At 33.6% G+C, this 22,284-nt stretch overlaps 1 protein-coding gene across 1 annotated transcript; it reads left to right on the forward strand.

Moving 5' to 3' along the window:
- The first annotated feature begins 367 nt into the window (after nucleotides 1–367).
- LOC128554390 (uncharacterized) lies at nucleotides 368–10,906 on the forward strand. The gene is made up of 4 exons (XM_053535672.1): nucleotides 368–562; nucleotides 7,929–8,183; nucleotides 8,786–8,989; nucleotides 10,847–10,906. The coding sequence occupies exons 1-4, from the start codon at nucleotides 368–370 to the stop codon at nucleotides 10,904–10,906; spliced, it is 714 nt and encodes a 237-aa protein (XP_053391647.1).
- The last annotated feature ends 11,378 nt before the right edge of the window (nucleotides 10,907–22,284 follow it).

Raw genomic sequence — 22,284 nt, forward strand, 5'->3', positions numbered from 1 at the left:
TACCGTTTGAAACAGTTCAGTAAAACACTTTATCAATACAGATGAACATTTAAACATTCTTATGACATTCTGATGCGCAGCCTCACAATCGTGTTAGTTTTTTTAGGAATGTACGTAATTTGTTCCAAATAAAATACTTAATGATATGAATAAATGCTTATCTGATGTCTGGTCTCTTTTCAGGGATTGCCAGCAAAAATCTCGGTAAAATGTCAACAATTCCCGTACAAGAATTCGCTACTCATGATATTTGCTATCTGGACGATTTATTCCCTATTTCTACTACATGACAATAGTAAAACTGAGATAACAGTACGAAATTAAGGCCTTTAGTTCAAAACAAATCAATAAAACATCTGACGACGAAATGTTTGACTACAAGTCGGCCATGTCAGCGCTGAATGCAGCAAAAGTGAGAGCAGACGATCCTCTACTCGTCGAACTTATCAGAAGATACTACATTGAAAAGCCGTCAGATCTCAGATATAATTTGAATAACCCAGAAATTAGAGACACCTCAGAGGGCCAATCTGCTTTTGTGGACGAAACAATGAACCATGCGGTATGCTTTATACTATTATATGAATTGTACATATAGTTTTCTCCGATTTAACCTTAACTTATTCAGTGAATGACTGGAACTTGGTAGCTTTTTTTACGAAAGACCGGTAGTGATATTTCATATTCACGATTTCTTGATTTCACTTCTTTACCTCATAATTCACAACTTTACAGTTTCACGATTTCCCTTTTTCACGATTTGTCGAGTTTACGTCACAATTTTTTTTTTTTTTTTTTTTTTTTTTTTTTTTTTTTTTTTTTTTTTTGATTTTTCAATTTTACGATTTCTCAATTATACTTTACAATTTAACGTTTTCTCGATTTCTCGATTTTTTTTCGAGCAAAATCGAAAAATCTAGAAGATGAATTTTAATTAATTCCTAAACAGTGCAGCACGCGTGAATTTTTCAATATAGAATCAGTGTGAGTTTTAACCCCTTAATTGAAGTTGTCAATATTTTAAATAATAATTAGCTGATGTTCATGAAACAAAGAACTAATCAAACACGTGCACATGCAAAAAATATTCCAGCAATGTTCTGTAACAACAACCAAACATTAGAGCCCAATAGTGCTCTGTTTTGCTTTCCACTCAGAACACGAACTACTCATAAAGACAGTACCAGTATTTTATTATGAAAAAAACATCATCAAATTAATCTAATTCGCACTTGTTTTACCAATGATTATTAATGATAATAAATATATAATAAAATGTCCTCTTTAAAGTGAATTCCTACAGTTTTTATCCGAATCTTTCTGCGCAGCAGATGCTATCTATGGAAAAAAAGTTAAGCCAACACTTGTTGAAACCAACCTGTATTAGACAATCTTAAATGTCAGATTAACCTGGTGACCCTTACTTTTTAGGCAAAATTTGTGTTCACAATACAATAACCTATACACAACAAAAACAGAAATATATTCTTTTCCATGTTTTTCTTTTATAAAAAAATGTTCACAACAATAAAAATGTTATGTATTATTTAACCGAGAACAGTTTCGCGAGAATTCGCTGGCATACGGGTAGATTTTGCTTGACGTATTATACTATTTACATGAAAAATATCGCACATGAAATACCATGATGACTGCAATTTGTACAAATGTCTGTATAAATCAAAATAATTCGCATGATCAATGCGATTTCCAAAGACAAAGATAAAATGTAAATATGATGAAAACGGTCCGCAAAGACATTTACTTTAATCCAAGCAAAACGCGTACAATTTTCAGTCATTCTTAAAAATACAAAAAAATAAAGAAAATAATAAAAAGAATATGTTTGCATGATTGAACGGGAGTTTAACTGAACATTCGTTGTGTTTTGAAGAGAGGCTTGCGGAGTCCCCCAGATGGCAGTCAGATTCCCAGATTTGATTTCCTTTAGCCATTTTTAATGTTCACATCTGTACAGAAAAAAAAAGAATCATCTGTGTCAAATACAGCTCATATCTTTGCGTTTCACATCAATCTTTTCAAAATTGAGGTCTTGAAATCGTGAAATAGAGAAATCATAAAATGGAGAAACCGTGATTTGAGAAATCATTAAATTTTGTATTAAATCGAAAAATCTTGAAGTAGTGAAATCAAGAATTTGTAAAATTGTGAACTAAAATCGTAAACTCTGAAATCTCAAAATTGAGAAGCAAAATGGAGAAGCTGTGAGATCGAGAAAAATAGTGAAATTTAGATGTAACTACTAGTCATTCGTATATTCTGCTAACGGAAGCAGTTACTAGTGGTATATTGATATCATTTCTTGAAAAATATATTTTGAAAATTAAAATACTTGCAAATTTTGAGCAAATACCTTAATGAAGACCTTTAAGTTTTTTTTTTTTTCTGAGAGTGAAACACAGTAACACCAACTTTATTTAATATGAGCAAGTCTGTCTAAATACTATACTTGGAACGAAAGCATCGTTAAATTTCGGAGTGCCTCACACTTCGCTTGCGATTTCGTGTGTTTATGTACAGTGTTTTTTAATATATCCATTACATAGGCCGTACGGTGGTTATATCAAACTTCGGTAGACTCCTGCACATGTTGCGAACATTGTTTATACTGAACGTTAAAAAGATATTAAAACAGTCGGTTTGAAAGCAACAACTAGCAAAGAACAAACATTTCTATGGATAAGTCAACTATCTGGAAGGCTATTACCTCCCTTTATCATATAAGTTTGTAAATCAGTTCAATAGAAAGTTACGTTTACATCTAGGTCTCTTTTAAAATAAGTGATAAATACGCGTTTTTTAAAAGAAAAAATGTTAATATGTTTTGTTGTTGAACCGATGCGATGCTAAATGTAATAATGTATATATAACAGTGATTTGTATCATGAAGATCTGACTGGTTTTGATATTGATGTATCTTACTTTTTTTCTAGAAAATAAAACACTTAAGTATCTTACAAGAATATGTACTTTACTTATTGTTATGTAATAGCAAGGGTTATATTTTTCTCATCTCTGTAAGAAAGTATTTTTTCTTAGTTTCGCACTTAAATTCTTGATTTACATGAACTGTTTTGGTAATACAGTTTTATCTAACAGACTTCATTTAAATGACTACAATTTTACATATAAATTAAATGGAATATCAGGCAAAGAGAAGATAAATGCTATTTTAGTGGTTAAAAACTCAAAATGTTGAAATATGTTTACTTCAAGGGGTACATTTTAAAGAAATAGAAAATGAAAAATGCGAAAGGATATGTGATAGGACAATTATTTGCAGTGGGATTCTAGTAATTAAGCAGGCTTGGCAATTTTGTTTAGGTGTGTTTTAAATGTTCATGTATAAAACTGAGATATGACTAATACCGGTATTAGAAGTTTAGGTAAAGAATGCAAAGAAAGAGATAGTAAACATAAATGTATATTTACCAAACGAAGAAGATAATATAACATTTTCCATACTAGATAGAAGCAGACATGATCAAGTTTTTTTTATCACAGGAGGCTATTTTAATGTTGGTAATCGTCCCCGATATTGACAAAAAGGGGTAAGCAGATACACTTGAATTGTCGTAATATGATAAAGATACAATACGCTTTTCCGAAACCGAACAACAAGTAGTTCCACGTCCTCCATAAATTTTACGTAATTCATGTCTGCTTAACTTTCTGAAATCTTCTGAGATGCAAGTTTATCAAAAAATGCATTGCATAGCTGACGTGATCTATATTTTATATCAAAAGCAAAGCATATGAAAATGAGCATGCTTTCTTTGATCATATGACCAAAACAATCTATTATCACGTGACTAAAACAAACTATAAATACTCCTGAGGACATTCGCCGTAATAACGACTTTGATGCGACGTTGGATACAGACGTCAATTCAACGTTGCATTTTGGTAAAAAATGGAAGATTTTTAGACATAGGATTGTGACGTCGATTCAACGTCGGTTTTCGGACGTTGGTTGGACATCATATTTCATTATTCAAATTGATTAGATCGGTTTTCTTTCAAAGAGAAAACATTAATCATTTCATCTCTATCAATCATTTTATTAATAATTTAACACTAAAATTCTTTTCAATCGACATCTATCGTCATGATATATAAGGTCAACATAAAATCGGTGTAGTCAGTGGAGAACTTATTGCTTTGTTGAAGCTCCCAAAATCTGTGGAAACTTCATCTGAAATATATAAAATTTGAAAATTCAGTTCGTTAAAAGGCATTCTGAAAGTTTAAATTTTAAACATTTTATTCAATGTTATATATGTTTATAATTATTATCTTATGCTTAAAGTTATTTATCTTGTTATAACGAATTTTATGAATTTTCAGTGAAGACCTGTTAAGTAAAATAAGAAAGAATATATATCAAAATACTTACTTTCTACAAATCGTGTTGGATAATAATCCATGCAGTTGCTCTAAATATCTGCAAAACTCTCGCAGGTGGATCATATTACCATGAAAATGTGTAAACATTTCTGCGAGTAGCGAGTTTCTAACTGAGCTAAATTTGTAAAGTTTAACGCTGGGTCAGATTTCGTTACTATCTTCCCGGTTTTATGCATCTGACATCATAGTTTGAAATGGAGCCAACATGAAAATGTTTGCGCTAGACCAACTTAGTTTGATAAATGCTTACAAATAAACAATTACTTATACTGCACACTTACATCGTGTTAAAATGAAATTGAAATAATGATTTTGTTTTAAACTCAAGTGTGTCCATTCAAGAATCGAGTTTATAACTGGAAAATATTATTATGTTTTCTTGCGAAGTATTAAAAATACCCGACATCTATCCAAGGTCGCTTAGACCTCTTCTTACGACGTCTCTTAGACGTCATGGTTTCAACGTCTGTTTGACGTTGCATTTAGGTGCCCGACGTCGCGACCTAAATCCAACTAGTATTCAACGTCGATTCGACGTCGTATGCCTGCTGGGAACCTATCAAAATAGTACAGTGCTGCAGCAACATCCGCGTAGATCTATAATCGGTATTAAAATCAAATTGCGTCTTTTGTACACATATTAAATTAAAACTCAGTTCCTGCTAGAAAATAAAATCGAGACTTTATAATTATAACAACATCAAAGAGATTTTTTTGGTTCTCTTTCGATACGATAATAAATGATACAAGTGCACCCGGGTATCCGTCGGAGTTTGTAGCATAGAAATGGGTTTATGGAAATATATAATTTTTTTTCATAGAGAAAAAAGATCCTTTCATAATGTAAATTTAAAGGGTAAAATTGGTTCGAAAGCAACTTTATTTTTCGCAAGTACGCCTTTATATTGCCGGTAGATTCGCGGTGTTTTCTTTCCCAAATATTCACGTACTGGCGTACGCGTTCTTCTCGGATAATTATACAATAGCGGGATTCAAAAGACTGCAATGAAATCATTTGATACTATTCAAACTAAATTTGAAAAAAATCAATTTTCACTATTTGCCTTTTTAACTATAGAATTCATAAAATTATTCTTTGGAAGCATAGAATGCAACCAACCAGAATGATAGCAGACCCGGCTTGATTTAGTCTTTTCATGAGAGGTAATGATATGTGAAACACCTCTATTACACATATGTTGAATGGACTCCATGATCCCAAAGGCCTTGAAATAATAACAGCACTAAACCATGCATGTTGTCATGATTATGAGGCATAAATCTACAGCTGAAAAATGACTGAATGCAACCTGAAGATCATGATGTGTGCTAATACTGGAGACAGTCGTATAGATAGATAGATAGATAGATGGATGGATGGATGGATGGACAGAGAGAGAGAGATAGAGAGAGAAAGAGAGACAGACAGACAGACAGACAGATAGATATACTTTGTAAAATAAGAATGATATCATCACCCTGTTTAAAATCTGAGTATTCGTCGAACAATCGAACTTATAAACAATATTTTTAGTTATTTTGATCTTTAGAATAATTCTACGAGGCGCAACTTCATCGTCGGCATTTTGATTGTTAAATACTTTTATTTCAGTCAAATATTTTCTAAACATTAAAGCAATATAGCTTCGAAACTTCTAACACTAGTTTATTTTCACGATAAAGTAGATAAAAACCTAAGTCACTTTCAAGTTTAATTCATTCTGTGGCAATTTTGATAGGGACCTATTCCATGATTTGAGATTCATAAATATAGCTTGGGCCGTATGGTTTTTCAGTAATGGCAAACGTATATAATAAAAAAAGATAACTGTAGTTAGAGCAAAAATGTGCAACGATTGGATAGGGATTTATGCATAACTCTTGATGCAGAGGTAGTTATCATTTTCCTACATATTTGTTTTTACTTAGATATTGACACTCTATCGTGCTGTCCTTAGCGACTCCAGATATTAAATATACACGTTCAATTTGAAAATATTGACGGATGGTACATTTCAAAAAAGACGAAGGAGAAAAAATGTACGTAAGATATAAAACTTGATACAATCAAAATTAACTGCTATCACATGGAATTCACTGATAATGTTAACATTGTGCCACATTATTTAAAAAAATTCAGATAATTTAGTTCACGTAAAATTGTTATCAGCTTTACTAAATGTATTATATCAAACAAACGTGTACCCAATTTTCATAAGCAGAAATAAATGTAAACTGCAAAAGCAGCAGTTTAACTACCGGAATAATGCGAGCTTAACTCAGACGTTATTGATATAAACAGTTCAATAGTCTACAACTACCCGTTACTCCATACATATATAACTATGGCAACGTCTGTACACGACCTTTGATCACATTAAGGAAAATCATGTAACATTATTTGCTATTTTAATATTTCTTAAATTCTATGATATCAAAATATTTAAAAACAATTAGCAAACATATATTATAAAGTGACCTTCATTTTTTTCTCGCTATCTTTGGAAATCTATGTCAGCATACAATACCAAATTCATTTTGAGAACTGGTTACGGAGTTTAACATTTGCTCTTCTTATTTTTGTGTATGTTTTATAGGTTAGACTTTTGTAACATCGAAATTGTCAAATAAAAATGAAAAAAAAATTGACATTTTCGTACATATCACTTGAAGTATGCTACTTTCACCTTGAGACATATTAAAGTGATAGAACTTGCAAAGTAAAGTGGTAATTCCTGAACAACAATGGTTTGGTATGTCAACGAATATAACCAAAACTTTAGCTCGTATAAAAAGACACACTAAACAAATTGATTCGATAGTTAATATACTTCTCGATGCTTCATATCTGTGAAGGAAATAAAATCTGGAAAGTAGGTCCCTCGGAAGCACCGAGAACAAGGCAAACAGTGAAAATGGCAGACTCGGTTTGATTGAGTCTGTTCATGAGCAGTAATGGAAAATGCAATACTGCCCACGCCCTCTAGCACCGGCTTAAGCAGTATTCACTTTACTTTGTTGGATTTAACGTCGTACCGACACATGATAGGTCATACGGCGACTTTCCAGCTTTAATGGTGGAGGAAGACCCCAGGTGCCCCTCCGTGCATTATTTTATCACGAGCGGGCACCTGGGTAGAACCAACGACCTTCCGTAAGCCAGCTGGATGGCTTCCTCACATGAATAATTCAACGCCCCGAGTGAGGCTCTAACCAACATCGATGGGGGCAAGTGATTTGAAGTCAGCGACCTTAACCACTTGGCCACGGAGGCCCCTTAAGCAGTATCCAATCTTCAAATCTAAATGAGTTGAAATCAATGATCCCGAAGGACCAGAAAATATAACAACACTGAGATGAAGTCGGGGCGACTTTTTACGGCCGCCACATAGCACTTAACACCCGCTGTTGTGAAGTAAATAGCTTCTTGTACATCAGTCATATGCGTTGATATTAAGTTGAATATTCTGGTTGTTGTAACTTACATAAATATATTTTAGATTTGTATTGATATCCTCACATTCAGTCTCAAGTACTATAAACAACTGCCTAAATTTTATGAGAACGGGTTTTACATAGAATGTGGTGCTCAGAATGGAGAATATCTTTCGAATTCCTTGTTTTTCGAAAGATTTCGGAATTGGAGTGGCGTTTTGATAGAAGCTAACCCAAAGTCGTACAGGCAGCTAAAGACCAGACACAGAAAAGCATTTACCATAAATGCTTGTCTCAGCACCAAACCAAATGCATCATTGGTATGTAGACATCTTTTAAAAACTAAAACAAAACTGTTTTACCGCTTATTCCTCAACAAACTCGAGGGAGGATGAACGCTGGTAGCCTATTTATAGGATTTTTTCCACAAAAAAAACATTTTGTATACATGTATAAACATATAGAGACATTGTAATGTAACCTTGTGTGACGTTTAGCGTCGACCTACACTATCTATTTGCCACAAATCTGCATTTTGCATACTCCCGGGAAACTGATGAATTTATTTACTTTTAATCGGTGGAGTAAAAAATCTGTTTAGTATATCTTGCAATTGTTTTTTTCTTTAAAATAAACATTGAATCAGTATTAACGCATGCAAACAATAGCATTTAAATGCAAGAACCCGTTATTGAATGTTACAAATAACGTTACATATCAAACTCGTACAAATGAAATTCTGTTTATCAATTCCAAGGAATCGATGATCGAAACTATGAGATCGTCAAAATTAGAATTAAAATGATACGTTGTGTACGTGAATTTGGAAAATGACTTCAAAATATTATTAACATATCCGGAATCTAGAAGCAAGCAAGGCCGAGATATGAATTTCAACTGTATTTTCTTGCACTATTTTCAGGTTAGGTTTGGAACAGAGAGGATTATTGGCGATGATGCAATCAAGCCTAATTTGCTTGGATATGACCCAGGTCCATACATAAATGTCCAGTGTTTTCCTCTCTATTCAATCCTGCTTGCTTTAAATCAGCTTAAAGTGGATTACTTTAGCTTGGATGTAGAAGGCGCTGAGGAACCGGTTCTGGATACAATTCCATGGGATAAAGTAGATATAAAAATGATGTCTATTGAGTACAACAAATGGAATGGTGGAGAAAAATCATTAAAAACATACCTGCAGAAAAGACATTACAAATATTTGACCTTACTGCATACAAAATTTGCTGCAGATATCATAGTTCAAAAATTGTAAGGGATCAAAACAAATATATCTTAAATCTAAAACATAAAACATAAATCGTAATTGTCGAAATGATACATTTTCATTTTTTTCTGTTCCTGCTATATTTCGCTGAATGCTGTTTTTAGAAAGAAAAGTGTAGTATCATGAGGTATTGTATTCTTCATTGAAATAACCAGATATAAGATGACACTACAAAGGAGAAGAAAATAATCTTTCGATATCTTAGGTATTGAAAGCATTTATAACCTGGATAAGGAAGCGGACGAGTTCAAGGTTCAAACAGATCTTTGTATATTGCAGTTTATTCTATCCAAAATTACACACAAAATATTTCTGCTTGTTTTTTCGGATTAAATGTCAAGCGACACATTTAGATCGTATGGCGACTTTCAAGCTTTGATAGACGAGGAAGATCTGAGGTGCTCACGAGCATTATTTCATCACAGATAGGTAGAACCATCGACCTGTTGGAAGCCAACGCGAAGGCTTCCTCACGTTAAGAATTCAACGCTCCGAGTAAGGCTCGAGCCCAAATTTCAAATGTCCATGCCTTCTCTTGGTGTTATCTCCAAAAAGTACAATACCTTTATATGCAAGTAATTGAGGTAATAAGATCTTGCATTAAAGGTCCACTACTAACACCCGAATAGGTAATACATGAAAACCAGAGTTTGTAGCTGAGACTTCCAATTTACTGAAAATATGACTAACTGCATCGGATCTGACCAAATAGTCATGAATATATTCAAAAATAGCCAACAAGAAAAAATGTCATTTTCAAACCGAAAGTATGTTTTCAGATTGATTAGGAACCCGTGGCGCATCTTCGGTTTTTTTCAGAAGAACCCTCCGAAACGAGACTATTACTTATAAATAGATGCAACATATATTAAATGTCCAAGCGATAACGTGATTTTTTGAAAAAAAAAAAAACTTAGCATAGGGAAATCAACATTTTTGTAACTCACAAAAACTTCATGAAAATCATTCTTATGATACAGGTAATTTACAGCAATACTACATGTTTTCGGGAGGACAATTTAGGCCCTTCTCGAATTAAAGTGTTTTCTCAAGTTCGTCTGCATTTTTTTCAGTTAATCTCTTTTCAGCATAGTTTTAAGAATATAAATGAATTACTATCTTAAACTGTAGAAACAAAATGTGATTAAAGTTTACCTAAATACACTGATTTATGTACATATGGCTGCATTAATTCAATAAAATGTTTATAACATTAAACACATTGTCTTGGCCTAATATATGTCACTGTCAATTTGAAACTAGAAATTTATTCATCTTATTTTTTGCATGCAAATCGTTTATAAATACCATCATGGAAATACATTTATTTGTAGCGCGTCTTTAAACGGATATTCGTTTGAGTTAATTTTGAAATCACGTGATCCCGAAGAATTTCCGACCGATTACGGAAAAGCGATATACACGAACGTAGGACAAAATGACTCACCAATGTCACGCTAAGAAAATGCAGAAACAATCCTTTGTTTATCTGTACACATGTTGATTTCAAGGGAATATTGCACGGCTATCGTAATGTTTAGTAGTACATTATAAAATGTGTAGTCTTATTTTAAGATTTATGTCTATTCATTTGTCTTTATTTTGCACCTTTAATACATTTTGTTTGCACACTTTTGTGGTACAGATGCAATGAGTCACATAAGTTTACATTATAGTTTAGTTGATTTATATTGATAGGTTGAATTTGACCATGAGCTTGTTGTCACGGAGGCCCCCAATGAGCTTGTATCCAATTGATAAATGATAGATTCGCAGTCAAAGACGCATTGAATGGTCAAATGGTAATATGGCCAAGGGTTAAAAGTAACAGGATATAATCATATACTGATCAAAAATTAATTTCATTTATATCACTTCCTCAACCTTTTATTTTAAAGCGAATATAATTCAAACAAAAGCTGTGCTTTTTAGAAAACGACTTAATACAATTCAAAAGAAAACGAAGGTGTTCGTTTGATTTATTTCTCGGGATAAAGGTAATGACCTTTCTTTTCTACAAAGGGCACGCCAACGACGCGATTCTCCTTTACTTCCCAAAAAAGCATTTATCGCTTGGTTGTAAATTGTAGTTATTTAAGTTAATTGTTATGTCTTGCCTAGATTGGGATTAAGTCGTTTCACTGATCCAATCGCTATTATCATGCAAATGCTTCTCTGGTTAAATGAAAGAAAGAGAAAAATCAAAGGACACAATAAAGGAAGGATTACACCAAACCGCAAGTGACTACTCAGTGTTACATGTGAAATAGTTTAAAATGAAGTTCCATGCTATGGATGAAATCTGGTATAATAAGTGATATGAGGAGGTGACAGTTATATTTTTGGCTTAGTTTTATTGCTTATTGTATTGAAAAATGACCTAGACCATTTTCATTGTGAACTTCCTGGAATAGGTTTTATTATTTTCGAAAAAATATCTACCTACGCGTAATTGCTACACGGCTGTTTCCATGGGAGTGAGGGGAGTTGGGGCGGAGGGGGGGGGGGGGGGGCGGGGAAGGGGGAACTTTTAGAGAGTGATGTTTCTCAGAACAGATTATTTGTTTTATATATAAGATAACATGCCAGTATTTTTCTATTTTTGATAAGAAGACATATCATACTAAATGACCATATATGGTTGTCTTATCATTGAAATGCTCTAAAGTCCTGAAAATGAGGTCTGAATATTTTATTGTTAAATATGAAATAAGAAGGAATTAAACTGGTAAAATGTAAACCATAAGTTGAGCAGGGGTAAAAAATTAAACTTGTTTAGATGTGGTTGTAAATAGGCTAGTTTGGCCAGATTATGATATAAAATGACGAATTCAGTGCAATTTAGCAGAGAAAAAGTAGAAAAACTAAAAGTATATCAGTTTCAATGTTTTGGGTGTATTTTTTTTTTCCAAAAACGCATATCTACTGACTAAAAATTGCTAAAGTTTAGGTGTCAGGGCTGAGTTGGAGTATATTTAACAGTAACAGTGTGTGATTTGAGTGCAGCTTGTGATACAATTTGATAGCATATGACAAAAATAAGCCCCAGCAATATTTTTTCTATTTTTGATAAGAAGATGTATAATACTAAATGACTATATATAATTTTCATATCATTGAAATGATCTAAAGTGCGGAAATAAGGGCTGAATGTTCTATTGTTAATATGAAATAAAGTAGCAATTGAATTGGTAGAATGCAACCTAAATGGTATATTACATAAATAAATATGATCAAATTGCCGACTAGAAAGATACGATATCTTAGTTAACTGCTTCTTCGAGATTGTTCAATATATTTTCCTGTTCTTCAAAACATCTTATGAAGTAGAACGTCAATACTCAGAGGTTTCTGCTGAGTAGAAGAAGTTTTAATATACATTGTTATCAAATTGCATAAAGCAGTTCAAGGACTTTGGGTGGATAGGCATGTACAAGAAAGTTCATTACAATCAAGAGCTTTGTTGTTAAACAAATAAAATGGTTTAAATTGGCAAAACAGCCTAAGTTGTTATGGTTCCTGCTTGTTGCATCTCCTGTCACAGTTTGAACTCACAGTTTGGCAAGTTAGGAAGATGTGCTCTATATTTCTTGAACAATCAATTAATTTGTATAAAAACATAGGCGAGTAAGGATATTTCGAAAATGTGAAAGGGTAGAGCTATGGCTCTTTCAGTGAGTGTAATTCTATATGTAATTAAAATTAATGCCCTTTACCGTTGCCGAATATGGAAGCTGACCCTGAAATGATCAAACGGAAAGCAGAACAGGTTCAGCCGTAAATTGAAGTTGACCCTGAAATAAATAAACGGATAGTGAACAGGTTCCGCTATAAAAGGAAACTGAGCCTGAAATGACAGGTCGTAGAGCAGAACGCTTTCCGCCGAAAATGACAACTAAAACTGAGAGTGACAGGCCATAAGGCAGAGCAAGTCCTGTCGTAAACTGAAGTTGGTTCTGAAATGATAAAACGGATAGTAGAACAGGTTTCGCCCTGAATGGCAGCTGGCCCTAAATGACAGGACGTAAAGCAGAACACGTTCCCCCGTAAATGGAAGCTGACCCTGAAATTAAAATAAAAAGATACTTGAACTCGTATTGCCGTAAATGAAAGCTGACGGCCCTGAAATGATAAAACGGATAGCAGAACAAGTTCCGCCGTAAAATGAAGTTGCCCTGAAATGATAAAATGGATGGTAGAAAAGGTTCCGCCATAAAGGGAAGCTGACCCTGAAATGACAGGTCGTAAAGCAGAGCTCGTTCCGCCGTAAATGAAAGCTGACCCTGAAATCATTAAACGGATAGTTGAACACGTTCCGTCGTAAATGGATGAAGACGCTAAAATGACAGTTCCTAAAGCATAATACGTTCCGCCGTAAATGGAAGCTGACACTGGAATTACATGTAGTAACACGTTCTGAGAGTTGATCCTGAAATGACAAGTCATAAAGAAAAACAGGTTCCGCCGTAAAATGAAAATCATAAAACGGACAGCAGTAAACGTTCCGCCGTAAATGGAAGCTGATCCTAAAATAAAAGGTTGTAAAGCAGAACACGTTCCGCCGTAAAAGGAAGATGGCCCGATATGTCAAGACCTTTAGAAGACCATCTTCCGCCGTTAAAAATATTTAACCGTGGAATAGAAGGACTTATTACAGACACTTCATATCATAGACAAGTAGCAGACACTTTCCATTTCAAATATAGTTCAACCGGAAACCGAAGAAATGGAAGCAGAGCACTTGCCACCGTTATAACAACTTAATGTTTGTGAGAAGACCCTGAAATGTCAAGACATTTAGAAGACCATCTTCCGCCGTAAAAATTATTTAACCGTGGAATAGAAGGACTTATTACAGACACTTCATATCGTAGACAAGTAGCAGACACTTTCCATTCAAATGTAGTTCAACCGGAAACCGAAGAAATGGAAGCAGAGCACGTGCCACCGTTATAACAATTTAATGTCTGAGAAAAGAACACTTAAATGCAATTTAATAAAGCGTTGGCAGAACAGTTACCGCCTTATATGGTGATTCGAACGGAAACATAGAACTTAAAAGAGGACACATTATAGCCGTAATTTGTGGTTCACGTACCGCCGTAAATGGTAATTTACCCGGAAATAAACGAATAGATGATCAACAAGTACCACAATAAAATGTTTTAGCCCTGAAATAAAGATTTGATAAAAGGAAACGTAAAACCAAATGGTAGTTTACCCAGAATTTAAAGAACGGAATACAGAATACGTACCACTGTAAATGGAAATCCATGCTAAAATGAAATAACAGTTATCCGAACACATACCAAAATAAACGGTAGTTCACTCTGAGATGAAAGAACATATAAAGGAGCAAACACCATCGTAAATTACAAGATCAGTTGCTACATTCTGAAGTCATATGTTTCTCCCCTTGTACTAATATTATAGGGAACAAACTATACAGCTGCTGAAATTACTGAATTTATTGTTTGATCACGCTTTACATCGTGTTTGTCTTGTCTATTTTAAATTTTCAGAATTCTTACTTGCTGAAAACCAAATAAGTTTCTTGCAGCTTGTAAAATATATTATTTAAGACTTCAACATTTTTTGTTTTATTCTATGGAACGTATTGACAGTTTTCACTCATAAATGTGTACAGCAAGTATAGTCTGCAAAAATGCATACTATTATAGTTCTTAATTAATATTTCTTAAGCGCAATTAAACAAACAAATTAGTTTCATAGATTAGTTAGGATAGTTCATTACAACTATGCCGTATAATGGCCCAACCATTATGTGCGTTCTTCCGGCAATTTCTGTATTTCCGAGAACATTTTATTTTTCATCAGGCGCAGACAGACGTTCATTAAGTTTTTATTTTAGGTTTCTGATAAGTGCTTTATAATAACATGTGTATCAGCTATTATTTTACTGTTGTATTCTATCCAAGGTTTGCAAGATTAACTCTAAGGTACATTTTGAGGATGTTCACTTATCTATGAAAAAAAATAAGCCTTTTGATATACCTATGTAAATTCTGTCAAAAATATCGCTTGAATTTGACAAGAAAATAATTACGAATAAGAAGAACGTATTCTGTATTGTATCATTTTTTGCGTGTTGCCGTACTACATTAACTAACATGCATAACCTGACACAGTTTTATAATTAGCGCAAAAAAAATATACATTGAAGACTCCGTTCAATAACAAAACAGCAAACAAAAAGATTGTTATAATTAAATGGCCATTCTAGCACGACTCGATTCAGTTTTAAATATAAATGGCGAACAATTGTGTGTTAATATACAAGAATGCATTTTCTGACCTCACAGATATAACGTAAAGGCCTTAAACAGCGCGAGAAATCAACATCAGAAAACAAGCAAATATTCTATGGATGCCACCAAGGATGAACCTCTTGGCAACGTGTAAAAATGGAAGCAATATAACTTTTTCAGTAACTGTAGTAGTAGTTCTGAACCAAAAAATTATATCAAGAAAATATGATTGAAATTTTGACCGGTCATATAGCATAAAGTATGGAACGTCAATTTATTTTGGGAGGCATGCAATAAAATTTGATTTAAGCGAAAATATGTGACTTTTTGTAACTAAAGAAATTACGCTACATAGACGTTGAAATCATTTATATCCGATAAACCTTAGGCTCATTTAAGCATGAATGTGTCAGACTGGATCTGTGTATCTGCGTTATGATTGTACATTTGTATAGCCTACCGTTAAGTGAAATAGAGAGAACGTATATGTATTGACCCTGAGGTGTTTTCACATATGCTTTTTTTCTGCATATGTTTTATCAAAGCTTGTCAAACAAAGGGAAAATACACCTAACGCAGTATTTGTCTTTTTTAACCATAAAAAGGGGCCTCCGTGGCCGAGTGGTTAAGGTCGCTGACTTCAAATCACTTGCCCCTCATCGATGTTGGTTCGAGCCTCACTCGGGGCGTTGAATTCTTCATGTGAGGAAGCCATCCAGCTGGCTTACGGAAGGTCGGTGGTTCTACCTGGGGTCTTCCTCCACCATTAAAGCTGGAAAGTCGCCATATGACCTATCATGTGTCGGTGCGACGTTAAATCCGACAAAAAAAAAAAAAAAAAAAAAAAAAAAAATAACCATAAACAAATGCATAAATGAGCCATGCCTGCATGCCTCACTTTCAGACATGAGCAATGCCTACATATCTTATTTTCAGTAATGAGTCATACTTCATGACTCACTTTCAGAGATGCACCATGCCTGTATGACTCACTTTTGGAAATGAACCATGCCTGCATGACTAATTTGCAGTAGCATTGATTGTGTTATACTGAGTCATCAACGGATGATTTACTTCTGTAAACAAGCCATCCACGGATGACTATGTAGTCGCGTCATACATGGATGACTCACTTATCATCATAATTACAAGGTTGACATTCGTTGATGACTCACTTTCAAGCTAGATATCAATGAATGACTCAAGTAATGCCAGTTATCAGTTTATGTCGTTTATGTCTTATATGTCGAGGAATGAACCAGACATGTTTATCTCAATTAAAGCACAACCGGTTGTTCCCCCTTTATTTAAGTTGCATATGAATGTGTAAGTACTGAATCTGAAAATCAAATGTTCTACAATTCAAATTGTTAAAGTGTGTGTGTGACTTAAAAAATACAGAAACATGAAGTTTACAGTGTCAAGGTGAAGATCTGGTTAAAGTTCAAAGGTCGTTTTAATGAAAAATATTATAACACCACCAATATCAAACAGACATATGTTACCATAGGCGCCCTAAACAGGTTCTGTATGTCTAATTGAAAACAGGAATGCAACGATTTTATATAACTTATTGATTTTTTTCCCAGGAGAAGCATGTCCAACTGTTTCTGAAGCCTACATAAGAATGTTATTTTATGTACAGTACCTTATAATAATAGCTAAAAACTGTTTACCGTCAACGCTTAGAACGCAAAGACATGGTTTCGTCAAGTGTAATATTTGACGTTCTTGAAGATGACGCTGCATAACCTTTTCTTGACCTTAAACTGATTTCCATTGATGTTAAATAGCCCTTGTTATTCTAGGGATTTAACCTACATTAAATATACACAGCTGAACCCTGATATTATTCGAAAACAAATAAACACTAAAAATTGAAGCTAGCAGAGTGATGGGTCTTCAAGGTCCCACCGTTTCCCAATTGAATCGTATATTATTATTATTATTATTATAATAATACAACACTTATATAGCACTTTTTTCATACAAAATATGTACGTTCAAAAGTGCTTTACAAAAACATAAAGAACACATACATACATACATATACATACATGTAAATATATTGCTGAAAGATTAAAAGGAACAGTAATTAAAACAATATCATCCATAAAATATGTTCAACGTTAAATTACATTACGAGAGCAATTCCTTTCTCAATATCCGACTGGTATCCTACCTAAGAAAGCACCAGGGCAGTTCAGGATGATTCACCAACATTCCTACCCTCCTGACAAGTCAGCAATAGATCGTGCTCTGTTTAGTATACATGTTCCGATGAGCCGGTTTTGCTAGTACAAATACATGTGAAACTTTGCATTGTTTATACCAGTTTCTCCATCCGACTCAGAGTATTAAAGGTTTAACTTTCGTGGAAAGATTTATATTGACAAATCTCTTTCTTTTGGAGCATCAATTAGTTGCATCACTTTTGCCAGTCTTATAAATTTGTCGTCAAAGGCAGAACGCAATATATGACTAGCGGGAATACTTACATTAAGGTGTTTAAAGCTAAACATGCTTATTAGGCAGATCCAATACCTAGACAGGGCCCATCCTTTTTCTGGGATATTTTCAGCTTAGAACCGGGCAGTTATTACGGTTTGGTGTAGCAAAAATCTCTCTCAGTCTCAACCTATCAAGTTTTTATGATTTAGACAAATCTGTTAGTAAAATGAGATATACCCAGCTCCAACCACACACATAATTCTTTTAATTGTCCATTTTACTGAAAAAAAAAAAGATTGTCACCGAGAAGTACTTCAATTGCTATATCGGTATTGAATTATTATCACTTAATATTTGAATTTTACGACATCTAAAATATTCTTATTATTAAGGGAGCTGTCATAGGAAATGTTTTTCTCGGGACAAACGGGCACGTATTAATGGCGTTATATGCTACCCTTACGAGGGACACCCCATACCATTACGTGTCTGTCGTATTTATGCCATTATCTTCACTTGCATTCTTTGGCTTATTCAGAATTAAGGTTTGGATGGGCAAATGAAGTTAAGTGATGCGTCCAATCGTTGTCAATTATTAGTAACTTTAGATCGCTTGAAAATTAGCGGGGTAATCACCTAAAAAAACAGGAGATAAGCATCAGATTTCCGCAGTAAAATCGTTATCAAACTATACAGCAATCAGGCCAATCACCAAGAGTTACCTATTTTGTCACGAGAAACTCATTTCTGTCAGAATACCTCAGTTCTTGGAGATTCTTAAAAAGTTGATGCATTGCTGACACAAAACTCATTCAGGACACTACAGATTGCTCGGTTTCGTAATAGATAGAGGACAACTTTCTATGACTAATGTGACTCCATAATAATAACGATGATATCATATCATATGATATATATATATACACAGATTCAGAGAAAAAGTCACCATATGACCTATCATGTGTCGGTGCGACGTTAAATCCAAACAAACAAAAATATGATTGCAATACCTTTCTACATACATTCTATATACAGTTCTCAAGGGCATATATGCTTAAAATTATATTTTAGATTCTACATCATGTTATTTTTTCAACAGATTGCATTCCTCTAAGAAATGACATTTTTTTTTTAAAAGAATGAACGAAAGAATAGGGATGACCATCCATTTATCCTGCTTCACGATTAATGTTGAATTTGCCTATCGTATTATGTGGTTTATTTCGCATGAACATCGAAAGAAAAACTCATTTCTTATATTTACATATTTTTCCTTTCCAACTGAAAACGAGATTTTATTCTAAATTGCACATAATTTGTTGCATTTAACTTTAACGTCAGCTTCCCGGCAATTAGGTTCACCAGACGGAAACATTGCGTACGTCGTCAATGCAGCGGTCCTTATAGTCTGATGGTTTTAGCCCTTGAAAAATGTTTATGAAGGCCCGAATGTTAAATCTTGGAGACAAAGACCTTATTAAAGTTAAAACATCCCTGGATCATATGGGTGTTGTCTCAAAAAAAATATATAGCCATTATATGTAAATTATAGATATCAAAACGTACAAACTGGTATTTTCACATAATTTTCAGCACTGATGCAATGATTTATGAATAATTTTACATTATACAAGCGTTGATTTGCAATTATAGGTTTAAATAAACCATACACTTGTATTCAATTAATAAATTATGACTCGCACTCGCAAAAGGCATTGTATGCTCATATGTAAAGGTTAAAGTTCATAGGGTATATATGCAGAAGAAACTCGCTAACCGCATTTGCTAATTTTCCAATATCGTTGCAAATGTTGTAACACTTTTAGAACAAATTGTTGTTACATAATCAAATTTCAAAAATATTTATTGACGCCAACATATTTTTTATTCAATTTACTTACGCACTCCATTTGTTAAAAAGTCAAAAAAAAAAAAAAAAAAAAAAAAAAAAAAAAAAACACTTAAAAGCTGTGTTTTAGTAAACAAGTAAATACCATTTGTAAGAATACAAACTGTTCATATTATTTTTTTTCTAACGAATGTTTAAATATGACACGAATGATGAATTCTACTTTTAGAAAATAAAAAAAAAATAAAAAGGTGAAAAAGTGATTTCATTATCTTCCCAAATTACGTTTTCGTTTTTAGTATGTACATGCACATTGTAAACATTTTTCAAAAATTTGTTCAAATCTTAAAATGAATGAATATTATATCTGAAGACGTTTTTTGTTGAAAGTTTGGCATTTTATTAATGACATATTGTTCTGAGAGTACACTACATTTCAAGAAGTATTTCATGTCATTTTTACGTAGATACTGCTAAACAAATATCGGGGAGGGTGGGGGGGGGGGCGCGGGGTGGAGGGGGTCCTTACCTATTTTGTTAAGTATATATTAGTTATATACAATTTTAGAAAAGCTTTTATTTTACAGATTAAACCCGACGCAGTAAATCTTTATGCAATTGTTGCATACATATAATCATAACATATTTTTGAAGTTCACCATCTGGCAGGATATGTTGTAAAGTTTTAAATGTTTCTTTTCGTTGCTTTTATTGCTCGACTTTTCGAAGAAAAACTTGTGCTACTGCACTCGCTGAAGCCGGCGTCGCTGTTGGTAAAAGCTTTTCATAAAGTCCAAAATTTCTGTTACTATCAAAGCTAATGACTTGAAATTTAAAATAGTTATTTACTATCAAAGCCTACACCAGGAGAAACAATCCCCATAACTTTGATTTGAATTATTTGGATGAAGTTATGCCCCTTTTTGACTAAGAATTTTGGTTAAGGTTTTTTATAAAAGATAAAATGTAAGGGAAGATTTCTCGGAAGCACAGAGCACCAGAAACACAGCCACAGAGCAACGCATTTCATAGTAGGCCCACAACAAAAATAAGCTGTAATGGAAAAATATTTTAGACGGGTTGCTTCAAAGATCCAACAAGTACATATTAATTTATGCTTAATATAGATGGAAGGGAAGGAAATGGTAGGGGGCAAAATTTGGCCGGGAGAGGGTGTGGGGGTAGGAATTATACAAATACTGCTTTCTTTGAGAAAGTCTTTTCTAAACAGTGTTTAACAAGCGGAGGCAATGGTAATGCTATTCTTAAATGCATCAACTTGGAAACTTTGTGGAAGTCAGCTCTAAATCTGAGACAAAATGGCCTTAGGATGTCCACATCTGACCAACAATTATTTGATATTTCCTCTTTAAAATCAAACGATGTGTGTTTATTGGCTTCATACCACTCCATAAAATCTGTTCTTGAATCGGTTTTGATACCATCGGGATTGTAATATTTCATATCCTGTTAATGATTTAGTACAGAAGTTTGATTCTCTTGTCGGTTAAAGAGATGGGGAAAGTAACCTTTAGATAATTCAAAAAGTCCAAACATGGCTGGCAGTTTTGAAAGAGCCATTGGCACAAAAGTAAACAAAATCAATCATTTTGACTTTACAATCTGGAACTATCAAGAACATGACTTTTCCACCATTAGTCGGAACGATAGCATTTGAGTACAAATATTGGAGAATGGGGTAGGAGTCATAGCCTTGGAAATTTTGACATACGACGGTAGCATTGAAATTTTCTTCAGAAAATAACCATCTGCAAAATGTATCGATAGTATTTCGTCCCGAAATTATCAGTTCATTTTTCCACACAACTTACACTCACCCAATTCTCTATCCATGCATATAGTACATACTTTGTGAACCACATATAGATTCCGTATATGTTTAAAGGCATCGCACTTTGACTTTTTACAATGTATACAATTCCCATGTTCTCCATTCTATTTTCATAGTTCTAATTCACGTTACGGACTACCTCTTGGACTATGAATGTCAATTAATTGTAATTAACCTCCATTATGCATAACTTATTACATTTGTCAACATTGGATGTCTGTTTGTTTCTGTTTCTATGGTTAATTTTCTATGTACGTGAGCATAAAACTAGCGCGTGTGCCATATAATATATACAATTATTTTCCTGACATTCCCGAGCAGCCTCCCGTTATTATACATTAATGAACCATAAATACACTTGCGTAAAACAGCTTTGTACCGGCAACTGGTTGGGCTTACTGCCCGACGTTACATAGCCTACTTGCTGAAGAAAAACGGGACTTTATATACATACTCTGATATCTCATTGCGCGTATATTTGAAAATTTACTATAATACTCTGTAAAGTGTATAAATATGATTGTAGAATGTGTATATCCGGGATAAATAAAATATTCAATGACATCGTTTCAAACTCATGTATTAACTGAACTTTCTCAAAGCATTATTTAAATAAAATTACTTTAGGTAAACATGAGCCACTTTTAAATGAATTAATCTATCGCTCTCCAATCCAAAATGGTCACACTCATGCTTAAATTGTATTCTTCAAGTT

The sequence above is a fragment of the Mercenaria mercenaria genome, unplaced genomic scaffold (genome assembly GCF_021730395.1).
Source record: "Mercenaria mercenaria strain notata unplaced genomic scaffold, MADL_Memer_1 contig_5001, whole genome shotgun sequence".
Taxonomy (NCBI): Eukaryota; Metazoa; Mollusca; class Bivalvia; order Venerida; family Veneridae; genus Mercenaria; species Mercenaria mercenaria.